General features: G+C 34.4%; 1 protein-coding gene across 3 annotated transcripts in view; it reads right to left on the reverse strand.

Annotated features, from left to right (window-relative positions):
• Positions 1–282: 282 nt before the first annotated feature.
• Positions 283–17,161, reverse strand: part of LOC150110410 (macrophage mannose receptor 1-like) — a 99,527-nt gene continuing 82,648 nt past the window's right edge. For 2 of the 3 annotated variants that reach the window (XM_090393575.1, XM_090393568.1), the window contains exon 22: positions 283–935. In XM_090393575.1, the coding sequence (XP_090249701.1) occupies positions 724–935 (212 nt within the window). In that variant the 3' untranslated portion in view covers positions 283–723. The remainder of the gene's footprint in view (positions 936–17,161) is intronic. The other variant, XM_090393585.1, reaches the window with a different exon arrangement.

A 17,161-nucleotide genomic window follows, 5' to 3' on the forward strand; every position in this document is an offset into this window, starting at 1 on the left:
TTCGTTCGAAGTGATACTCCTGCTCCTTTGGCCATAAAGAGTTTAGGTAGAATCAATGATGCCATTTGGATAGAAAGGCCAGGATTCGAAAAAATCCTGCTTAAGGTACGAAAAAATTGGTATCATTGTTTTTATTTGTTTTAGCTGTATTTCTAAATCACATTCACGTCACTAACTAAGCACTGTTTTTTGTTCTCAAACCAGTTGCGTATTTGCAGAAATATGGGCTCAAATAAAGTGGCTTTGAAATTTGTGAAAAACTGGCCATTAGATTCACATTTTTAAAACTTCGCTTTTATTTAATACAAAATTTTTTGGTTGTCCCTAACACTTAGAAGGAAACAATTTCATTTCTCAAAAAAAATTGAATAAATTTACTTTTTAATAAGAAGAGTTAAAATTAATGTTTTGTTTGGTTTGTTTTAAAATTAATTTTAAATACTTAGAATCATAAATTTCTTCAGTGGAACAGCGATAGCAAATTTTGAAAGAGTTGCTTGCAAATTTTCTTCTGTCCATGAACACAGCAATACCTTTGTGCTGGTCAAGCACTCAATCGTTTTTTTTTCTGAGAAAATTGATGATTTCTTGCAAGCAGATCTTTAAGACAGCTATTTTCTTTGGTGCAACACTGAGATGCCAGTCATTTTTTTATTAATATTATTTATTTATTTATTTATATTTTTTTGGAGTGGCATTATTACAAATTAACTTGATTTTTGGTTAATGAAATCTGACAACATCAACTTCCGACTTGGAATTTCCAGCGAAGTATACATTTGACACTTCTGTTTCTTCTTCATCACTATTTAACAGGCCAAATCGATTCAGGATCTTCTTATTTTTCTTATAAATTAAGATGACGACTATTACCAATATTATTACCACGCATGCCATTACGATCCCAGCAATGCCACCTGTCGAGATGTCCTCACCTGCAAAATATAAATTCGTGATATACTTTCATAGTAGCAATTTGTGAACATTAATATAATGCATATACTTATATTAAACTGTCTCGTGTTAGCTAGCTCGCTGATTTCTGAAATAAATGTGTTTATGTGATTTTTCGAAATGGTTCAAATCGATTCTGAATGTAAAAAAAAATATAATAATAAAAATGAATAAATAAAATAAAAATAAAAGTTCTTTATTATTCATTTATAGAATTGACATATACATTGTTCTGTGTTTTCTTATAATTATTGTACAATTGCACATTTTTTGTAAATAAATGTAACGTGGATACATTACACTTTTCAGCCATCTGTTTCAGATTGGATTAGATACATTTCCCTGATTTTTGAGATATTTAAGAGCATTTATTGTTATGTTTTGAATCCTCGTTTGCTTTTTTCAGTCAGATAGAGACAGAAAATTCATAAAATTATATGAATCAAAGTTCATATCGATTCATCAAATTAACTAGAAATAGCCACTGATGTTCATATTGTACTAGCCTATCCAGAAATTTGCATTGAGAAACAAAATGAAATGGTTAAAAGTTCTCATTACGATAAAAATTACATAAAATAACATCATGCAACTAATTATGTTTTATTTGTGGGAATTTATATTAGTAGTACGATTTCTTTTTGAGTTATTTCATTTTTTTTTTTAACATTTGTTCATTGTTGAAAGAATTCCGACATCCATGAAGGTATTGCAGATACTAATGATGGCACACTTTTACAAATTATCAAAGAATTAAAAATCATTAAAGATGTATACTAATTAGAATTCTTCTTTTCACGAAGAACATGTAAATAGTATTGATGAAAATTAATGATAATCAGATGAATACTATTCCTAGAATAGTTACCTTTCTCTAATTTTTGAGATTTTTTAGGAGCATTTACTGTTATGTTTTGAATCCTCATTTGCGTTTTTCAGTCAGATGGAGACGTAGAAAATTCATAAAATTATATAAATCAATGTTTATATCAAAAATGACTCACTTAGTTGAAGAAAACACCAAAAAATGAAGTACATGCGATTATGTTACTATTTTGCTCTCTCTCTCTCACACACACACACACACACACACAGAGATTGTCCAAGCAAAAATATATATACTTCATTTCCACATAAAACGTAGCTAAGGCCTGAAAATACTTTGTCCAATCTATCGTTTAATTGCTATTTACAAATTATATCTGCGTGTTCATGAATACAAATGAAACTCTCATTCTTGTGTAACCTATCTCAGTTTGGTCTGTAGTGTATTATCAATACATTTTAAAAGGTCAATAATCATACAAAGGATTGTTAAAATTCGGATGTATTTTTCTGCAACTCCTTCAGATTTCGGATAGTAGAAAAGTTGTCATTAATACTAAGTAAATTCTGAGTACTGCCCATGATTTGAATTATTCTGTGGAATGAGCTAACCATTCAATGTCATGAGAACTGTAAACATTATTTAAAATAGAAACAATTCAGTAGTCAAATTATGTTATTAATTAAAACTTTCCACAATTTATTAGAGAAATAGCGAATATCGTAGAAATAAAAAAAAACTCATCTTCATTAATCTGTTTTAATTTATGTGCGCTTCGTTCTGACACCATATTTATTATTATTATTATTATTATTATTATTATTATTATCATCTAAGACCTTAAGGGAGTCAAGGACTCATCGAGGAAGGCTGTAAATACAAATTTGTTCGCTGACTGTGATTTTAGAAGTGAAAATATATACATATATATATATAGTGTAGATATATATACTAAAGAATAATCAATTCCTGATTCATTTGAACTCCTAAAAACTTCAAATCTATTACTACAGAAATAATATACCAACTATTACTACAAATATCGCGTATTTAATTTTACGGAAGCCATCTCCTTCAAGAAATTACTACTAGTTCCATTACTATCTTTAATAATTCAATTATCATTTTCCGAATGATAACTGCCTTATTAAGTTGTGCCTTTATAGCCAAAGTCGAATTGGTTATTACTCCATGAAGTTAACTGCATTTGTTTCAAATGTAGATGGCAGTCAATTTGGATGTTATTAACTGCTAGAAAGGTATTATCCTAAAGGGATGCTCGAATAATGATTTCGATTAAAGTAATCGAAAACAGAAAAAAAAATAGAAGTATTTTAAGTAAGCAAATGAATTGCCTTTCTGATGTGACCGTCACCATATCCCCCTGGCAATGCGGCAGATAATTTTCTTTTCTCCTGTAAAACATTTACGAATTCTGTAATTCCAATAAGTAACAAGTCAGAGTTGAATACAAATCTTTCGGCCATATTGAAATCAAATGTGTATTTAAATTCGTCGTGATAAGTGGTGAAACGTACGTGTTGTATTGTTTTAATTCGGATCTAATTAATCACATATGAATTGAATTTGCCTGTTTTCAAATCCCACATATATCAATATTAAGACGACATTTCTGATTCAAGACTGTCCACCATTATTGTGAGTTCTCATATTGAAGATTTATTGAAAGCGCATCAAGCAAAGAAAATTGTCTTCATGTAAATACTGCCTTTTCTTAATAACAGTTATTTCCATTCAGAACTTTTAAAAACTTATAAATATCTGAATCCACCATACCTTCATTAGTGGAATCACATAATCTTGCAGCAATATTAGTAAGAAGTATTTTGCTGAGCTGCACTATTTAACTTCCAACACATCCACGTTCTTTGATTGTGAGCTTCTTCCAATGGGACAAAAAAATTTTAATTCTTCTACGTTTTCCCAAGTTTTAAGTGCATTAAAGTCATTCCGATGTTTGTCACATGTGGTCTTTTCATCTTTCTTTTTAAATCCTTCTCGCTCGCTGACTCACTTCTCTTGCAACTTGAAATGAAAAGAAATAAACAGAGGAACTAAGAAATGGCAGATGCACATGAAGAACTTGCAAGACAAGAACTGTCAAAAGGTTCAATGACTTGTACGATGTTTTAACGACTGTGAGGAGATATTCTTTGATCTCTTGCAGTGACGTTTGGATTTTTGAGAGGATTCTATAGAAATAAATTTCGTTGTGTCTGCCTTATAAGGCTCAGCAAATGCAGAATTTATCATAATTCTTTCCTAAACTTTAATTACGTAATCTTTCCGTTTGTAAGACAGCATTTCAAGAGATTATATATGAGTCACATGTGGAGAAGTAAAAATGAAACAATTGTCTAATTAAACAAAGTCTACCGAACTTCACACTAAGCGATAGATAACGAATGTGTTGACAATAAAAAAAATAGAAATACCTTACCTTACATGTTATTATAATTTTTTAGTGTCTTCACCATATAATAATTGAAAGATAATTGAGAACAGTGATACTTGAAGGAATTGTTTCATCGCATCATTATAATATACTAAATGTGATAGTAGTTAGGTACGTTTATAAAGTACTTTTAATTGCCAATGTCAATGTTTTAAGTGGATCATACAGAGTCTCGTTTTTGAGATCAGCTGGGGTCATGTACGTTCATCCCTTATCAGTCTCTGTGGTTGATGGTAGTTAGGTCACATGATAGTTCCTATCATATGATGACAGTATCAGCATTATTTCTAGCATATTTTTAATCGCGACGGTTATTCCCTTATCAAAAGGTAATTAAATTACCCCGCCCCATGATCTTGTTTGAATTGCTTTGTAAGCTACTAGTCTCTATGGTTGGTTGTAGTTAGGTCACATCATAGTTACACTCATGATAGAGAAGATAGTCCAACCGAATAAGTCTTTTTTAAGTAACTTAAAACTAGAAATAATTACAATGTTTATTCCTGATGGTAAAGTACGTATGAAAGGACCCAATCAGAGAGCAGAGATAGATGTTAATGTGTATTTTAGAAAGAAACACTCCGTTAGAAGGATTTGGAATACAGAGAGGTTATGCCTACCGATTGCTATAGTGATTAGTTATAATTATACATATAGGAGTGTTTGTCATAAACAAGGTATCCCTTTTGATGAGAAACTACATCTGAAGCTTGTTGACTGTTGATATTGCTTACAAAGACAGAAGGCAAGACAGTTATGTAAGAAAGCAAATGTTACTCCAGGTGATGGCTTAAATGCATTAATATCATTTCAATGATTTTTAGACCAGTATCAGATCATAGTGTATTCCACCGAAAACAATTTTCAAATTATACACAGACGTATTCACGTATGAGAAAAGAAATTGAGTCTGTTATATACGAAACATCATTATGACATTATTGTTTCCTTCCCTGGATTTTTCTGTGTTAGACACGTTTGTCCTAGATGTTTACACACCTTCAGCAAACTGGTACCCTCACACGTGTGCTCAGATATTTGTCGTAGATGTTGGGCCAAAGGAAGTAAGAGTTCTGTTAATATGGTAAAATGCCTCGACTGTCACTTATACAGGGTGTTCGGGATAAATTTGACATATTTATAATTAATTATATTTTTCCGTAAGTTACATGTATTAACACACACTTCTCTTCATTTAAAAGTTTGGACCCTTCTTCATTCACATACAAGATGTCAGAAAGGATGGATAGCTGGAACCCACCTGAATCATGGAAGAGAATAACTTGTATCATGATGATTCGTGCCCGCCATCAAAATAAGGATATTACGACTGCTGCCCAATGCTCCCTGAATACAGTAAAAACAATCAGGAATGAACTAGAGACTTGCAATGGTGACTACGAGGATGTAGCAAGAAGAAAGATCCCTAGCAGACGATCTGATTGCGTTCGTACAGCAGAATTCCTCGCAAATCTGCAGGAACAGGTGTTGAAGAACCCTGGCATTGGAATTCGGGCTTTGTTCGTGGAGTTGCTAACTGTAGTCAAGCCCTGGATAACAAGGGTAGCCAATGGTAGGCCGTATGTATGGCAGCAGGATTCGGCCCCTTGCCACACCTCTGGGAAAAGTCAAAAATGGTTGTCTGAAAATTTCTACGACTTCACCAGTCCAAATGTTTGGCCTCCAAACTCCCCAGACCTTAACCCCATGGATTATTTTGTATGGGGCGCAGTTGAAAAAGACACCAATCGCACTTCCAGTAATACAAAAGCCCAGTTAATGGATAAAATTAAAACAGTTTTTGCGGCCCTTCCCAGGGAGACTGTAGCATCAGCTTGTTCGAGGTTCCGAAGCAGAATTGAAGCTGTGATCGATGCTAATGGTGGTTATTTTGAGTAAATCTTGTTGATAGTATTGTAATTAACTCTGCCTGTAATGTTTTTTTTGTCAATTCATTAAATTTAATAGATACAAAGAAGATTTTCTTTTTCCTTACGAAACTGTCAAATTTATCCCGAACACCCTGTATTTCTACATAGGAAAGTGTTTTGAGAATCACAAAGCTACAGTATGTGGTTTTCATCTGGTACTAACTGTTATGCATGCATGACAGTTAGTACCAGATGTAATCATGAGGGGGTGTAAAATGCTTATTATGACAATTCCAGGACCTTAAATCAGATTTATAGACAGCATGAATTTCCTAGGAAGAAGTCTACGAAGCCTTCCCAAAATCTTTGGTTTGGAAAACAGTGTGAGGAAAGGATATTTTCCTTACTGTATTGTTGGTCATGAAAATCTCGATTATATAGGGTCGATTACTCAAATTAAGTTCTATAGACCAGAGAATATGAAACTTACAGAACATCAGGAATTTGAGAAATGGTACACAAATGCAAAACGGAACATATTTGATCTCAAACATGAGCTCATATCAATCCGACATGAGAATATAAGAAAAAGTGAAAACATTCATCAACTATTGCTACAGTTCAGTTGGACCCCCTTCGAACACAGTTTCACGTTACCACAATATGCTTTTACAGTCTTCAAGACTTGTGAATCATAACTCTTGAACATCTGATTCACCACAAGGAGAATTTAAAGTAGGTCATTTTCACATCGATGCATTTCTCATGCTCAAAAAATAATTATCAAAGTTAGTGCTGTTATTTTCATGCTCATCCTAAATGCTGTAATCCTAGAGTTATGCATCCCCTCTATAAACATAACACAAACATGTAAATTAATGAAAAGATACTTGAATACTCATCTGCAATTAAGCAAATTTGGGAATGTGAGCTCCAAGAACTTAAGAAATGTGATTCTATTTTCCGTTCATTATGTGACGTTGAAGACGGTTTTCCTCCCTTTATTTCATCACATGATGCTTTGTATTGAGGAAGAAGAGATGCATCACGTTTATATTTCAAAAAAAACCACACAGACGATGAAAAAATCATGAATGTCGATTTCAACTCTCTCTATCCTATCATCAATAAAAAACGAGGTATCCGAAGAAACATCCTCAAATAATAACAGAGAACTTTTCTTATAAAATCGATCATTATTTTGGAATCATACGGGCAAAGTGCATGCCCCTGGTAATCTATTCCACGCTGTACTCCCCTTAAGGATGCATGGTAAGCATTTCTTTCCCTGTGTTCCACTTGTGCTGAAAAGATGCAGATATGAATATGTGGATATACTGACAATTTGAGAGCAATCACTGGTGGTTGGAGTTCTGTAGAACTTTACACAGCCATCAACTATTAAAGATTTATGAAATTTTGCATTACACCAAAACATTTGATGTAGGAGTATTAATTGAAGTTACATCGACGGTTTTCTCGCCATGAAACATGCAAAGAGTGGGTTTCCTTCGCACATAACCTCTGAAGATAAACTAAGATACATGTTGTAATTCAAGAAATGTAAAAACATAAACTTGTCTGTTGATAAAGTCCAATTTAATCCAGATTTAGGAGCTATAGGAAAGGCCCTTGAACTAGCTGTGTGGAACGTTTTGTCAGTCAAGTGAACGTACAAAGGTGGAATTCGTTGACGATTAGGAAATCTGCAATTGGTGACTGACATGTGTCGATCAGTCGAATATATTCGGTTTGTGTCATCAGAAACATTATTGATATCTTATTCTTCTGCACATTAGGGTATAAATTATAATGTTAATGGGAGCTGTGCTATAGGTTCATTTGTTACTTCTTATGGAAGACTGTTTACTCAAATAACTCCGGAAATTGCCAAAACGTATTCTTTATTTTGACAGAGATTCTATTCTTTTCACTTTAAAAGAAGGAGAACATATTCCTACTTTAGGCAACCATTATTATTATTATTACATGACATCTCCAGGGAGCCCAAAGATTTATCGAGGGAGGGCACCTACTCTACAACTCTTTGTCTCCACCAACTACAACTATTTTCATCACCTACACCAACGCCATTAGTATTTTCACAGACAAGCACAAACATCCATGCCCATGGCGGGGTTCGGACCCGCAGCCTTTTGACTGGAGAGCAGATACGTTAACCACTCGGCCATCCAGGCCGGCTCAGTTTTTTGGGTCAGTTATTTAACGAAATCGATCCGAAAACTGGTGGAATAATTCATTTTGTGTCTGTGATCCTAAAAATTATGCACTACATTTACGAAACAGAAATACCATAATTAAATCAAAAGGCTTTAGTCTGAGAGGACAAACAGCCAATATCATTACTTTTGATTCATGAAAATAGTTTTAGAAGAAAAAAATACAGTTTCCATTCCTGCTAAAGACCAGATAGTTCCGAGCTAAATATAGTTCGAAGTTATTAAATAAAGATTCAATGAAGAAATTCAGTTATTCATACGACAAACGTTACATTGATTCTACCACCCAGATCACTTACCCATATGGATGGCGGGATTAACTCACCCAGCAACAATATTAGTCTTTGGTCCCACACAAAGTGAGAAATCAACTCTGGTTGCTTCACTACTGCGAAATTGGGATACAATTATCATTTCGAACGTACAAAGAATAGTTTTTTTTTATACTCTGAAGATCAACCGCTATATGAGTTAATGAAGACAGAAATTCCACATATTGAATTTTATAGAGGTCTACAGGACATCGAGTTTTCTCCGGCAGTAAGAAATCTTTTAGTTATTGACAATCTCTGTTTTCCGCAGCAAACACATCCGCGACAATACCAGATTTGTTTACTAAAGGAAGCCATCATCGTAATCTTACCACTTTACTGATCACTCAGAATTTCTTTCCAAAGGAGAAACAAGCAAGAACCATAAGTTTGAATGCTTCATACATATTTCTTTTATGCAACTCGAGAGATAAGTCTCAGATTTTTTACCTTCCAAGACAAATTTATCCCGAACGTCCTTTTATATTAGTGCAAGTTTACAAAGATACCATTTCATCAAAGCCACATGCATATCTGATCTCAAGCAAACGTGCGCAGAAGATTCGCGATTAAGGTAAGGTCAAATATATCCTTCGAAGGAAACCTGTAGTCGTTTATATCCCTAGGAAATAATTGAAAAAGTGTCATTTATTCAGGATGAAACCTAACAGCCAGAGGTTTTTGATGGCTCTTGCTTCATGTAATTCTGATAAACAAGATAAAGAATTAATTTCAGCTACTGATAGAGAAGAAATCTGCGGTATTTGTGAAGTTTGTTCTAAATTTGCTGAAAGGAATGTTGCCCTTTTCCCATCATGAAGCACAAGCTTTCAAAATTTAAAACTCATATTCGTCATCTTGTGAATAAATATGTCTCTCTTGCCTCAAAAAAGAAAGTTTTGCAAAAAGGAGGAGAATTTCTGGCAGCTCTCATTCCTCTTTTAGCACCACTGCTAAAAGAGGAATGAGAATAAGTTGATGATGGATTCCATAACTAAAACAGTGCTCCATGATAAAATACAAAGTCCGGATGAAGACATCAAGAAAATTTTTAAAATGTCGTCGGTGTCATCTGATGAAAAAGTCAAGTTATACATGGACACTCTTCGTAAATATCTGCTCTTCAAAGAAAACGAAAATCAGTTATTAATCCAGTCCCGTCATCAGTTTTCAACAGCCAAGTGATGATGCTATTTTACTGGGATTACAGTCAAATTTGCATCAAAGTGTGTCTTTACTACTACATACCTAAAAGTGAAAGGTGTCGATTGGACTTCTAATACTTCCATTCCATATATATATATATACATTATAGTATATATATATATATATATATATATATATATATATATATATATATATATATATATATATATATATATATATATATATATATATATATACTATATATATACTATATATATATATATATATATATATATATATATATATATATATATATATATATATACTATACTACTAATTTACATATATAGTTTATATATATACATACATAGTTTTATATATATACTACTAGTTTACTAGTTTCGTTGAATTGATCAATATCTTCAGGTATCACAATCAAAGAAATATATAAATAATTACAGAGACTTAAAATTGTAATAACATAACAAGTACAAAAAAGACAGTAGCGTGTTTGAAAACAAAAAGCGAGCTTGAGTTCCAAACAAACGTAGACTACGCGCTGTCACGAGTCCACCAATTTGAACAGTGGCAACGTGTGCGTCAGAGAGATTGAAACCTAGGTCATTGTTAATATGAGAAGAATCTAGAGAAATTTCTCTAGATTCTTCTCATATTAAAAACGGCCTAAAATTTCTCAACTTCGAGAATCTTTCTCTCGAGTTCATCATAGCACACATGGATGTTAGAAGTGTGAGTCCGGTTCACAATGTCATGACGGCCTTCGTCTGAGTTAACTGAAAAGAAAACGTGGCTAGAGAGAGCGCTGGCTCTAATTCTGTTATAGGAGATATCTCTACGGTGTTCTTCCAAACGTAGAAGGATGGATGTAGCAGTCTGGCCATAGTATGGCTTTCTACAATCACATAAAATTTTGTACACTACAGACAACCGAGTTGGAAGATGTTTCTCGCTAGGTTTGCTAACTATTGAACGAAGTTTTGGGAGTTTTAACTTCAAAACTAGTGAAGCAAGTTTTGAAGTTAAACTTCTTGAGAATTTGTGCCAGTTTTGGTGAAAGAGAGCTGATGCAAGGCAAAGAGATAAAGGGTCTGCTGGAAGAGTGATCTTCAGAAGTTGTTGAGTGACTTTGGGTAAGAAATTTGTCAATTTTCTTATATGTATGGCTTTCCACAATCACATAAAATTTTGTACACTACAGACAACCGAGTTGGAAGATGTTTCTCGTTAGGTTTGCTAAGTATCGACCGAAGTTTTGGGAGTGTAGTGAAGCAAGTTTTGAAGTTAAACTTCTTGAGAATTTGTGCCAGTTTTGGTGAAAGAGAGCTGATGCAAGGCAAAGAGATAAAGGGTCTGCTGGACGAGTGATCTTAAGAAGTTGTTGAGTGACTTTGGGAAAGAAATTTGTCAATTTTCTTAGGAGAAAAACCATTACTAATAAAAGTTTGTTTAAGAAAAAGGAGTTCATTTTCAATTTCTGTTTCTTCTGTAAGTAAAAATGGCAAAAATTCTCAAGAAGTTTAACTTCAAAACATGCTTCACTACGCTCCCAAAACTTTGTTCAAATACTTAGTAAACCTAAAGAGAAACATCTTCCAACTCAGTTTCCAGGAGTATACAAGATTGTATATCATTGTGGAAAAATATACTATGACCAGACTGCTAAATCCAACCTTCTACGTTCGGAAGAACATCGTAGAGATATCTCCAATAACAGGACTAGAGCCAGCGCTCTCTCTAGCCACGTTCTCTTTTCAGTTAACTCAGACAAAGGCCGCCAACACATTGTGAACTGGACTCAAACTTCTAACATCCATGCGTGCTACGATGTACTCGAGAGAAAGATTGTCGAATCTAGAGAAATTTCTCTAGATTCTTCTCATATCAACAAGTTTCAATCTCTGTGACGCACACGTTGCCTCTGTTCAATATTGGCGCACTCGCGACAGCGCGTAGTATACGTTTGTTTGGAACTCAAGCTCGCTTTTTGTTTTCAAACACGCTACTGTCATTTTGTACTTGTTCTGTTATTACAATTTTAAGTCTATGTAATTCTTTATATACTTCTTTGATTGTGATACCTGAAGAGGTTGATCAATTCAACGAAACTGGTGTACTAGTAGTATCTGAAATATATATATATATATATATATATATATATATATATATATATATATATATATATATATATATATATATATATATATATAAAGAATTGAATGACTAGAACCGAGATTTAAGTAAAGGTTTTAATATAAAAACACGACTAGTTTCGGCTTGTAACAGCCTTCATCAGGTGACATAAAAGAAAGAAAAAAAGAAAAAACACTAAAACACTGAAGCTTAAATAAACTATTAACATCATAGAGAGTCTCTATATATAACTGCTATTAAATCGTTGTGGTTGTATTTAAAGCTATTCTTTCGTTAGTTGTATTATCGGGAAAGTGGGTGCTAGTAGCATCTCGTGAATGCCAGTACATGATTACAGCTGAATGACAATCTGGGAGGTTGCAGCTCAACTTATTATTTAGATGAACAGGATTGAAGATGATTTCTCTAGATTCCACGATTTTTCTCTCTTGTTCATCATTGCAACGGAAGAATTTAGTAGATTTTTCCCAGCAGACTTTGTGACTTTGGTTTTCATTATTAGGTTTAGCCGAGAAAAGGATATGAATAGATAATGCACTGGCTCGCTGTCTCTTGTAAGTAATGTCCCTCATGCGTTCTTTCATACGCAATTCGACAGATTTGTCTGTCTGCCCAAAATAAGGAATATCACAATCACACAATATAAAAAAAAGTATAAAAATATGAATGTTAACCGAGTTAATAATCAATCTTTCATATATGTATATATTAGTGTTACCTATATTGTATGTCCAGTATGTTTATAATAAATATCTGATGTCTTATTATTTTTCTTTGTTTATTACAAAACTAATCACTTGGTACACACACACATAATCAGTTAATAGTCTTTTATTTTGACAATAATGCATAGATTATATTAACATGGATAGCACTAAGAAATCATTATAATACTGAGAAGTAGAATAGATCTGATATAGTATTTCATTCACAGTAAAACCTCTACTCAGTAACTTACAAAAAAATATACAATGAAAAGCACAAGTGTTGCTACTATTTGGTTGAATATGAGAGCCTTTGTAAGACACATTTTCACAAAATCTGTTGAAGAATTCAAGAAACGTCTTCTCTGGCTTACTTCCAAAAGAACAGAAAAATATCCCTTGCTTTTCTCTTTGATGCTTATGACTACGCAGTCATGCCCAGGTAAATAAGACTCATCCGTATTACAAATGGCTGTGACATTTTACATATATGTTTTTATAAAGATGATCTATGTTTTTAGGAAGATGATCTTTCGGTAACATGGGTATCCCTTTAGTAAAATTATCCAAAGGTAATAATTCAAATCTAACGTATTCATTTTTTATACCGAGTAATCAAAAATAATGTCATGATGGTGTGAGATCTCCAATAAACTTTCGAACTCTGACAATAGAATAACAGTGATGTTCTGTGTTAAGGGTTTGGCAAATTTTATACTCAATAAAAGATTACCATCGTAGACAGGGGAAAAACGCTTCGCAATCAGACTGTTTGCTTGGAGTAAGATGAACTGCATGATATGACATAACAGCCCGCGATCCTGAAAAGTCTCCTTCATGGCATTGATTAGTGAATAATATTTCCTCGTATAAATGTTCATGTCGAAATGCAGTGAGAACGGACAACTAGGAATTTGTGTGCTGTCGAGTTGAAAGCATAAAAAGTTCAAATCAAAATTCTGAAAACAGTATGGATTCTCACCATAACTCCTGTTAAATACATTAGAACTAATTAATCCTAACACCATTCTTCTCGGAATTTTTCCCAGAATAAATGATAACAAGTAACACTCGTAAGTCCTTTCTTTATTGAATATATTTTGAATTCTGTACATACCAAGGGATATTTGGCTTTTGCTTTTTGTAAACCATTGGCATGTTCTAGTAAAATCGAAGGTGAAATCTTAGATTTACGCACATATAACTTAGCCTCTTCAGAGACAATTTTGTAGTTTGGTTTAGCTTCAGCAGAAATCAAGGTAAATCCAGCTTTGCCCTTATAAGTCGTTAGCTTAAACTAACTTGATGCATTAAATATCGTGCTTGGCTAAACAAATCAAGATGCCGATGTCCAATCATCTCTATTTTTGAGCTATTTTCTGGGAGTTTTCGTCTTTGTTGTAACCCAGACGGTGGACTCATTGTACCATTCTGCAGAAAGTTTACATCAGGGGAACTTCATCTTTATAAAACATTTCACAAGCCATATGAGTTCTCTTTGCTTTAGATCCATAGTTCAATAAACTTTCAAAAAGGCACGATATCCATAACAGTTATTACTACAACTTATTAGTGTGTCTCCTAAAAATAAATCCACTTGTGAAAATAAAGAGTGTAGAAATAAGTTCGTGGGAGCGACTTTGGCATTCTGCGATAGAGAAGAACCGTCAGCATTCAAAATCTTAATGCATGAACACAAAACTGATTTAGACAAATCCAGATAATGCCGTCTGGCACTTACAAAGAATTCTAACGGACTTGTTTTGAGACTCGTAAGGGGGTGATGTGCTGCATACAAACTCTTCTCATGTGAATAGTTCAGTTGGCGCACACAAAAGATATCGAGCTATAAACCCACACACTCTGAAGACGTTTTTTAATTGAATATATTGCGGGACCTGTTCTCTCGACATTCTCTTCGACACAGACGTTTCTTCTTTCTACAGGGTCCCTTTATACCAGATCCCAGTTGTTTGTTCAAACATTCCTTCGACTGATTAAGTAAATCTACACCCGCCTCCTCGCTCGGCGTTTGGCTGACTCACGAATGTTCTGACCAAACACTGCATCTCCATTTATTTGTTGTCCTGTTCTCATTGCTTGTTTTGAAAGAGCACGTGGTGCTGGATTAACCGTAAGGGTCACAAACCTGAACACATTTTTAAACAAACCCAATAACCCCCCCTCCCCCCACACACATTGGAAAGTGAGCTTCCCCACTTTCTGATCTTAAATTCTACAATTTGAAAATTTTTGTAAACACTGGAAAGTAATCTATCTATCTTGTATATTTTAGAAATAACATCACTTCCATCATACGTAGCAGGAATTATTCTCAGCAGAGGTTCATACACATCACCTACAACATGCGGAGACACCAGATTGCAATAACAATAAATTCCATAAACTCCCTTCCTTATGTCAATTATGTACTTTTCTTTGACTTCTCCAGAAAGTGGACGATCGATTTGAGATTCGTCTATCCCCAGTAATCTAGCAAATCCAGGATCAGCTTTAGGAAATCGAAGACTAGTAATCGGGAATAATTATTTGAACTTTCCCATCTTCTTCTTCTTGCAACATACTTGCTGTGAGCTTTCTTAATGTATTCAACAAATGGAGGGGGGGTAGGATAATATCCGGGCATAATAAAAACCTTTTTTTTTGTCTCAATGTTTCCAATTCTCGTTACTTTACTTATTTGAAAATGCATATTGTAGGCACTTTTAAGTTCAGTTATTGCACTAGGCATCGTGATTGTTCCTGGTCTTTTCCAACCGGTGTAAGCCTCTATACACAAGGGATTGCAGGACCTCCCAACAACTGAGCTAGATCTGAGGAAAGATTGATCTGATAACCATGTAAGGTATGTATAACAACATTCTATCTTCCCTTTCTCTTTTTACCATCCACAGTAAATATCACATAGGTTTATCATCATCAGGATCAGCTTTATTCGGCTGTCTTGCCAGCTGGTCTGCACTCCCTACTGTAGGATACGTATCAATTGAACAGATAATAATCTGGTATTTACCTTTAGTTTCATATGCAATTTCAAGTTTATTGACAGACTCATCTACATTATCAAAAACGGCAGGGATTTGAATTTCAGCTAAACCCATCACCCATTCACCTGGATTGAGATCACAGCATGTGGTGATCTTACAGACTAATTTCCTATTTTGTTCTCTGGGAATATATCCATAGAAGCTGTACTAGGCAAGATTAGATCCATTACATGCAGTAGAATACCCTGATATCAAAACCGTTTCCAAAAGATGAAAATATTCTTGCAATTCGTCGAAGTTGTTAACCACGCTTCGACGAATTTTTACAGTTCCTCGAAGCTGTTAACCACGCTTCGACGAACTGTAGAGTGAAGCACGAAGCCTTTTCGATCTCTGTTAAAAACGACTGTTCCAAGCTTCCAACACTTCTACGAGATTTACGCGTGATCGGGCAAGTACTAAATGAACAATCGCATCCCCATCACCGCAATGAATGCATCTTTTTGTGTGTCGCTTAAAATGAGGATAAACAGCATGACGTGTACAACATTCAATAAGGTTTCATTCACAAATCCTGTATTTCGAGATCGTGTCTGTAGTTATTTACGGAGTCCGTGGAGTCATGCACCCCTGCTTTTCCAAATACTTCAGATCTGATGTCAGATATGCCACGAGACGATATTCCCAACTGTTTCTCGGGAGCAGATACTCGTCTTCGAAAGTTTGCGGTATCGGATAACCAGCAGCCATATCTGTCCTCGGAAGGTATAGTGAAAATTTCATGTGATACCTCGAATTTAACACTCTTGTATACTTGCTTCTTTTCAGGTGAGGATCGATTTATACTTATTCAGGTTACAACTATATCACCAAACGGAGCGTTACTATATCGTCCAAACACACATATGCCAATTACCAAACAATGCACGCTCTTACCTGTACCGTCTCGATTTGGAATTATATCACCCTCAGGGAGAACGACCTTGTTTACAGGAAACAAAACATAAAGAATCACAATAATACCACAGTGAGTGGTTATAAACGGAATACTTCGCTTGCACGAACCCAATTCCGGTCTGGATAAGATCAACATTTCACTAACCACTCCGGAATATCACTTCTAAAGCTTTGTTTCAACACTTTGTCAATAACGTAAAATTCAGATCTGGCTAGCTTTTGCATTTCATCGGCATAATAAAAGGCCAGAAAGTTTCGTTCCGCTTGTGTCTTCGAGTCGATAGGTGACAGGATTGGTAAAAAGAACGTTCTTGATGACAAAGATTTCCTCGGTCCACAAAGGTGTGGATTCTTTGTTCAATAAGATTGTTTTTTCTGGAGATACGCACAACGTTACCTTTCTTATGCAGTACAGGGTTCTGTTCTTCACTCTGACCATATAACCGTACGTATACTTAATCTCGTTCCCGTGATTCACTTCTTCAGGAGCCATCCC

The sequence above is a fragment of the Typopeltis vanoorti genome, chromosome 1 (genome assembly GCF_054136105.1).
Source record: "Typopeltis vanoorti isolate ZY-2024b chromosome 1, IOZ_Tvanoo_1.0, whole genome shotgun sequence".
NCBI classification, from domain to species: Eukaryota; Metazoa; Arthropoda; class Arachnida; order Uropygi; family Thelyphonidae; genus Typopeltis; species Typopeltis vanoorti.